This window comes from Hirundo rustica, chromosome 6 (assembly GCF_015227805.2).
Source record: "Hirundo rustica isolate bHirRus1 chromosome 6, bHirRus1.pri.v3, whole genome shotgun sequence".
Classification (NCBI taxonomy): Eukaryota; Metazoa; Chordata; class Aves; order Passeriformes; family Hirundinidae; genus Hirundo; species Hirundo rustica.
The window spans coordinates 28,307,107-28,315,671 of NC_053455.1; the positions used below are offsets into that span (position 1 = coordinate 28,307,107).

Sequence of the window (8,565 nt, forward strand, 5' to 3'; positions counted from 1 at the left end):
AGCAGAAAGCTACAAAAATCATCCCATGATGATGGGAATTAACTCACAACTCCACTAGATTTCAGAAACCTTGAGGTCAGAGATATTAAGAATACAATAACTCATAACCTCCATGGCTCATACTAATGAATCTTCATATTCCTCAGGCTATAAATTAACCCTTTCCCCATTTCACCTTTGAGATAACTGCTTAACTTCTTACTCTCTCTCACATACTAATATCTCCTCTTTCATATATATCATCTTTCATTTTAAAACCAATATATGTACAGATAGCATTTCTCTCAACACTCTCTCAAACTGATATTTAACTTTCCACTTACTGATTCTGCTTTAGAACAGAAACAGGTTTTATTGTGTCCAAAAATTTATCTGATCTTTCTACCAGTTGGTAAGAACAAGATGATAATACAGACTGGGAAACAAGATGCTGGAAAGCAGTGCCATGGAAAGGGACATGGGGATCCTGGTCCGTGGCAAGTTGGATATGAGGCAGCAGTGCCCTGTCAGCTGAGAGGGCCAGCCCTGTCCTGGGGTGCATCAGGCACAGCACGGCCAGCTGGGCGAGGGAGGGGATTGTCCCCTCTGCTCTGCTCTGCGCTGGGGCAGCCTCACCTCCAGTGCTGGGGGCAGTTGTGGTTTTATGCACATATTGCGGCATATTTAGCCACAATATAAGAAAGACATGAAACTATTAGAGAGTATCCAAAGGAGGGCAAAAAAGATGGTGAAGGATCTTGAGGGGAAGCCATATGAGGAGTGGCTAAGGTCACTTAGTCTGTTCAGCCTGGAAGAGACTGAGGGGAAACCTCATTGCAGTCTGCAACTTCCTCATGAGGGGATAAGGAGCGGGAGGCACTGATCTCTTCTCTGTGGTGACCAGTGACAGAACCCAGGGGAAGGAAATGAAGTTGGCTCAGGGGAGGTTTAGATTGCATATTAGGGAAAGATCCTTCCTTCAGAGGGTGGCTGGGCACTGGAACGGTCTCCCAGGGAAGGGGTCACGGCACCAAGCCTGACAGGGTTCAAGAAGCACTTGGACAATGCTCTCAGACACATGATGGGAATCTTGGGGATGGTGCTGTGCAGGTCCAGGAGTTGGACTCAGTGGTCCTTGTGGGTCCCTTGAAACTCAGAATATTCTGTGATTCTACCTCTACCCAAAAGTCCTCTCTTATTTTCATAGATATACTATAACCTCACAAAGTTAATACAATGTCCTAAGACAAACATATGGGCTTTATTGTTTAATGCAGGCATCAGAAGTACCTGTATTAATCATAAAGCAGGAAAAACAAAAATTATACACTGATGTTAACTAATAAAATGTAACTTACTATTATTTCCTTCACAAAGGCTATACATTTTGTCAAATCATATGTCTTTTCAACAGTATCACAGGACTTATCCTGAAGTGCTTCACAATGCTTTGCCACAGCATCAAGCCACTGGGACCATGACTTGACATTGGACAATAAGCCAGTGAAACAAAGCAGGTCCTTGTCCTCCCCAATGGAAACCTCAGCACCTCTGAAAAGGCAGCAGAGAACATGAACCGCCTCCAAGAAATAACCTGAGTAACCCCTAGGGTATTGTCTTTTACCTCCCTTTGAGTTGACAAGGGGCCTGGAGATGCAGAGCTGAGGGGCAGTGAGACAGCAGCAGGAGGGTCAGAGCAATCACTGATATGGGCACATTTGTTCTACGTTATCTGACTTGTCCAGTCTCTCACACAGTTTTATGGAGAACAGTTTGCAAGCCCTGGAATTGTCAGGTGTGGGACATTTCAGTTGTGGCAAAGACTATATCACACCTCTATCTGTTTCATTGTTCCAAACACGTCCACAAAGGATAACTTGGATAGAGGCACCTCAAAATAAAAAGGTTCTTTGGGAGAAAAAAACAACCAAACAAACACAAAATAAAACCTCTTACAGTCTTCAATCAAAAGCAGCCAAAAAATATCAGTCCCAGACTATACAGCTGAAGAGCTACAACTACTTTTCTATACGAATTAAATAGAAATGGGTGAAAGAGAGAAGCCCTCCTAGACACAGGGGCCAGCAGCCAAGGCTTGTCTGTCACTGACAAGTCTATTGACACATTTTTTACATTTATGTTTCGTCCCTGCTTTCCCCATCCAATAAATTGTAAGTGTTTTTGACCTCAGAAGTATTATTTCAGAAGATGTGGAGCATCTCTCTTATCCAGAAAGATGGGGGCTTGCATCCATTGGTTATAGAAGAATGGCAGAAGTTCCCCATTCCACGGTAACTCGATTAATTATTTGGCTTAACACAATTTTAAAGGAATAACCTTGGCTCAGCTCTTGGAAAACAAGCATCGAGACCCTTACCTTGTGAATCTCAAGTGGACAGTGATATCTCCCTGCAGCCAAGTGTCACATGAAGATAGGAACTATAAAAGTTGTTCCCAGCTACCTGTGTTACCTGGATGTACCATCCATGCAATTCCCTGCTCAGCTCTTACAATTCCCTTCTGTTGTATCTTACTCTCCAAACTTACAGAATCAAGCCTCAGTGCTTCACTGTGGATTGTGGAATCCATTCCCATACTAAAGTCTTGGAAGTCCAGCCTTATAACTCCTAACTTTTAGGTGCCTGAATGCTTTATCAAGTCTAGCTGTCAGTGACTTACACAAAGTCCCACAGAAAAACTTGTCCTAAACTGGATAATCTCCTAGCAATTGGCAAGGACTTCAACATCCTTGTCCATATCACGGGCTGGGCAAGTTCTGAGGCCAGAAGCCTCCCAGGCCAGTTATTACACACACTTCAACTTTCAGCTTCTATATTTATTTCATCTGAGACATGAATCTTACCTCATAAACCGGAAACACAAGCCAGGCATTTTAATGATCACTTTTGAAATTACTTAAATATATGAGGTTGCAAATGCAGACTTGGTCATACTGTCCTACGTCAGATAAAAATTCAATTAAGTCCTGTGGCACACTTGTGCAATCCTCACAAATCTAGTCCAGGGGAAGTCAATAGGAGTGTTCACATATGTGAGTGCACATCCTTACAAATTAATTATATAACTGGTCTATAAAACTGCTCTTTTAGCAACGTTCCAAGCTTAAAAGACTTTCACAGATTTTTTTTTTCTTGAGGAGACAAGAGTGAAACTCACAATATTCCCAAGTTACATCAAGAGAAGAGGCAGTTATCAAAGCGCATATGGATTTGGGGGAGAGCACTCTTCCCTTAACTTTCTCATCAAAATGAAATCGAAATCTCATCACTACTTTAAAAACTGAAAAACAACAAAGAAATCACTTACCCTGTAGGAAAAAGCAGCAGGGCTTTAAAACACAGATCACTACCTTGTTTCTGACCTGGGTCAGGTATGTGGCACCTTTTAACTTCAAAGAATTTTGAAGCCCCAAAGGCAGGCAGGATTTCATTACAGTACACTGTCCACCACCTCAGGCAAAGTCAAATGCATAAGAAACACTTTTCCTTATACTGCTATTTTGTATTTATTTCACTCATTTTAAAATACCCCATAGCCGGGTCTCAACAAGTCAATAGAAGTCCCCAAGTTTGTTTCAGAATAAAAAAACAAATGGAGCAGCACTGACTCAATGGCTGCTTCTTTCCAAGAGCTATGCATAACTTCTGTGGCTTCAGACTGCAATTTTCATGTGTGTTTTTTCTTTACCTCTTCCTGTTTGCAGCTCCACAGCTGTATGTGTGTTAGAATGAATCCAAATTTTCTAAGAGAAACCAGGTCAAGTATTCCCACAGTTCAACATGGTTTTCTTCCTCAAGATCACACCAGCCTTTATCAGTACTTATGTGATCTAAAAAGTGTTATTCTTAACTGTCAGGATGAGGGCACTACCAAATTTTTCTTATCAGTTATTTTACATACTCTTTTTAATTCACACAGACACTCAAATTGAAATCCCACACATCCTATCAGTTGCCCTCTGACAATGAAAACTCACTCCAACAATGAAAACTCATTTCCTTAACTGAGCCACTGAGCAACAAAAAGCAACTCAGGTATACTAGGCTTATGTACTTATCATAACATGGAAGAAAAGGAAAAAGAAACGGAAAAAAAGTTCAAGCCCTTCCTGAATGTTACTTCTGTGAACCTTGGAGATTCAGGGCAGAAAGAAGGGGTTCTGGGTCCTGCTCTAAATGGTAGCCACTGTATTCAGGTCAGTTCTGCCACCCTAAGTACCTTACAGATAAAAGTCATGGTCTAAAGCCATGCAGTTGTTTAGGTCTCACACCTAGGCACCTACTAAAAATGTAAAAAGCACTACAGATTAAAAAAAAAACACAAAACCCAGACTGATTCTCTAAACACAGGTTAGAACTCAAAATAAGAATTCTTATGCTTCTAGCATATCTCTTAGGGCTGCAAGACTATACACAGAGACCTAAACATCATTTTAGAAACTAATTTTTGAAGAAATTCTACAAAGTCTTCACTACAGCATCTCACTTCGAACGGAGAAAATAAGTGACTCCCAGGCACAAACAGGCAGCATACACTACAAATAACAGCAAACTTTCACAAGGCAAACAGAATTTACCACCATTTAAAAGATCCTCTGAAATCACTCTGATTTCCCTAAGTGGATACAAAGCTGGGAAACCCCCACATCACTGAATAAGGGGCATAAGCCTTTCTTGCAGACGGATTCCCAAAGAGTAGCAACTGATCCTGGCAGCCCCAAACCCCCTGCAAGTGTCAGAAGACAGCCTCATTCTGCTGCCTTGTTCCCTTCACTGGCTCTCATAGAAGCTTATCTCATACATTTTCCTTTATGCTAATACCTCAACATAAGTGTCTGCTAATTGCCCAGCCATTTTTAATCTGCCTGTGCAAAGAATTCACCCTCAATTCAGCCTTCACAAAACACTTTTTGGTCTTGTTTCACCTTCAGAGAAGTTTGGGCACTGCTCCCACTTCTACTGGGCTGATAAAATCAAGACTGTCAAGAGACTGGACATGCCACATTTATTCCACAGTTTTACCTGTAAACGCTGTGCTGCACAGAGAATTGTAAGCTCTAGGACAGATCATTACACTGCAAAGAAAGGCTACCAGGAATACTAGGAGCAACTGGAGGACCCACATACAAGTTCTTCTTATAAAGGAATAAACTATAAAAAAATGGGAATATTTCATCCAAAGCAATCAAAACACAAAAGAAGGGAGTAATTAAAAAATTAATACAGCTGAAGTACAAACCAGCGCAGATAAAACGCAACACCGACATCATAAGCATCAGTCACCAATAGTGGCCAGGCTATTCAGAGCTAATGGAAAGCCACGGCAATATTCCATCTACAGAGCTGAAGTTGCAGCACAGCTTTTTAAAACTCAGAAAACTTTACAACACAGTTTTCCCCCGAGCCATTGAATTCCTAAAATTTTTTCTGGTGATCTACAGTCAGCACTGGACAGCATTTAATGAAGGGCCAGCTAATTGCTACCTACCGTTCTCACCGCTGGTGCTGAGGTGCTCGTAAAAGTCTAGGAAAAACAACACAAGGCAAAGTTAAGAAAACTAAACTACATGTTAAGTGCTTACCTTAGGCTGACATGTCAAAACGTCCCACATTCAAGGACACATTTAGAGCTATGCTCCTTATTGACATCATTAGGTGCTTTACTGACCACCATCACAACTCTTTGCCAGCTTTTTATTTCCTTTTTTGTCTGGGGGGAAGCACAATAAGAAATGCTATTACCCCTAAAACGTATCTTGAAAATGCAGGCATGCCATGAAGTTCTGCAAGAGCCTAGACTAGGAAAGCCATCCTTGCAAGAGGATCTGAGGAACAGCAAACTCCGTTTCCCTGGATTGCCCATACAACACAAACCACTCATTCTCCTCTGTGACCAACTCCACTGGAACACCAGACAATTTTACCCACTTTACGCTTGCTATCGCCTTCTTTTGCTTACCTCACTTGTACTTAAATTTGATCCCATTGCAGCCCCAATTGCATGTAAGTCCAATGTTAAAGGTTACCGAGTCCTACAGCCGGCAGGAACTCCTCATGCAGGTTAGGGGTGGAGGAATAAGGATTTTATGACGAGACTCTTCTGCCCCACCCCCTGATTATTTCCAGTCATTAGGCAGTCACCTCCCTGCTTCCTGCAGCCTATTAGAGCACCTCAACTGAGTCAGCAGAATGAAGAGTGATTCCTTTTCTACCCACTGTGATGTTTGGGGAGGATGCTGAAGCCCCTTTATGCTCAGGTATTGCTCTCTTAAAATATTACTGATAATGAAAAGTTTTGCATTTATGCAATAGCTCTAAGCCCCAAGCAAAGTGCTTCTGATTAAAAAAATCACAGCTCTACAAGTATCTCTACACTGCCACCATCATGCTGCAGGGCAGTAGAGAGAGATGTCAGCAGCTTCTTTCCAAGCCACACACTCAAATACACTCAAATACCTGTAGCAGTTTTCCCATAGCCCTGCAGTTCAGCAAGGTGACTCAATTGTAATGCCACATCTGAGTGACTGCAGCACACATGCTCCCCTGAAGCTACTTTGGGCATCTCTGTGCTACATTTAGCAACCTCAACACATGCTGAGTATTCTTTTCCTGGATATTTATTGTATATAGAGAAAAAAGTTAAATCCATGTTCAGAAACCTTGCAGTTTGATATTAAATCAAACAAGAGGGAAGGGAGGAGCTATTAGCAGCAGGTGAAACTTGGGAGTGGAAGGGTGAGGCAAGAGAGAGGGTTGTGCTCTCCTGCGTGGGCCTGGGGAGCACAGCAGTTCACCCATCCTCAGAGCTTACTTTAAAGGGATTGTGTGTGCTGGCTCTCACAGTGAGCCCAGCAGACACACTGTGAGAAACTTCAGGGCTCATAACCCTCCCTGACTGCTCTTCACCACAGTGTATAGTGATCCACTACCTTGTAAAGTGCATTAGAGTAGCCCTAAACTAGCATACATGTGCAGGCTGGTAGATTTTGGAGCATGCAAGAGCCGTCTCTGGCTCTGCCAGACCCTTTCTGGCCCCTCTGCCTGATAATAGAAGGCAGCAAGTACTCAGTCTTGCATCATGAAACTGAAGTGATTATATTAAATCAATCTTACTTGTATTGGTATTTAATTCACTTGATGCAGGCAAAGAAAGCAACCTTGTAAACTGCGGTGGGTGCCACCTAAGTGCACCCCCCTGTGCCAGGGAGGCTGCTATCAAAATAATTCTGCACAGAGGAAGAGTGGAGGTGTTGTTCAAGGAATGTTGCTAGAGTAAAATCCCCTTTTTATATACAAGTTGCTTCCTTCTATGATGATGTCTGTGTGATAAACACGTGTGATGCCTCTTCAGAAGATCTTATTCAAAATATGCAGTGGTAGTCTCTGGTGGTTTCCATCTGAAGTATTTAATGACTAGCCGCTTTCTCCATAGGCACACTTTACACCATTCTCTCAGAATCAAAGGAAAATGGCTCACAAATGTGAATCTACAGCACCTGAAATGCTCCTTAAAGGAACAACCAAAAGATACTTCCAATGAACACGTGCATCTCTACCCCAAAGACAAAATATCTCCTGTAACTTCTGTCTTTATTACTTTATATGTGTGTTAAATCCTTAGGAACAAATTCAGGTGGAGCAGTCACAGCTAAGAATCACTTATTTGCACTCTTGCAAAACTAGTTCTTTCCAACTTCTGAAAGAACGTTCCCAGGAAATATTCCAGCGTTAAAATTTAAAGTAGGTATCTGTTTTCATTAAAAACATCTGCAAAACATCCTTTATCAAAGGAAGGAGGGTAGGTTATCCAGCTCACCTTCCCCAAGTTGTCCCAGCAGGTACATACATCTATACACATTTACACCATCCCACCTGTTTCACAACCAATACAAGACTCTCTGACACTACATTCTCTTACCCACGCTGTTTTCAAGATCCATACATGAGACAGCACTTCACAATCTATAAAATTATTCCAGAGTCAGTGCATCTTACCCACTGAATGGTTTCCTGATGTTCACACTGTTTTCCTCATCTCAAACTGGTGCCATCATTGGCAGACCCAAAACATGTTCCTAAATAATTCTCCCTCTCCTGCTCATGACCACCATCAAGTTTTAGGTGGCATTGTCTCCCTTAACCCCTACCTGTCCATATCACACAAGAAGGCTTTGGAATACACTATCCTTTAAAGACCTGGCCTCTTTGTGGCACCCAAGAATAAAGATCCCAACAGTTTCTCATTCATGCAGTGAATACATGACAGAACTAAGCACTGAATACTCACAACACCTGTGACACTTGTCAGCACTGAGAAAAATTGATGGCTTACTCACTTCTGTCTACTACACCATCTGCGTAGAACAAAAAATAATGAATTTGCAGTTTGTCCCACCGGACTTTTAGAAGTAGCAATGTCTCCCTAGGATTACAATTTCAAAAAGATTACAACTTCCAAGGTCATGTATCAAGTTAGGGTTTTTGCATTTTTCATTAGTTCTTCCACAACTTAAGGACAATTTCAAAGACAAGCATAAAGCACGCATTAAGCAAATTCATGTCTGAA

The 8,565-nt window shown here is 41.8% G+C and overlaps 1 protein-coding gene across 1 annotated transcript in view; it reads right to left on the reverse strand.

The window, feature by feature from the left end:
- LOC120754599 (cytosolic phospholipase A2 epsilon-like) overlaps window positions 1-6,048 on the reverse strand; it is a 32,384-nt gene extending 26,336 nt beyond the window's left edge. The window contains exon 1 of the mRNA XM_058421152.1: window positions 5,959-6,048. Coding sequence (XP_058277135.1) covers window positions 5,959-5,985 — 27 coding nt within the window. The 5' untranslated portion in view covers window positions 5,986-6,048. The remainder of the gene's footprint in view (window positions 1-5,958) is intronic.
- Window positions 6,049-8,565: the final 2,517 nt, after the last annotated feature.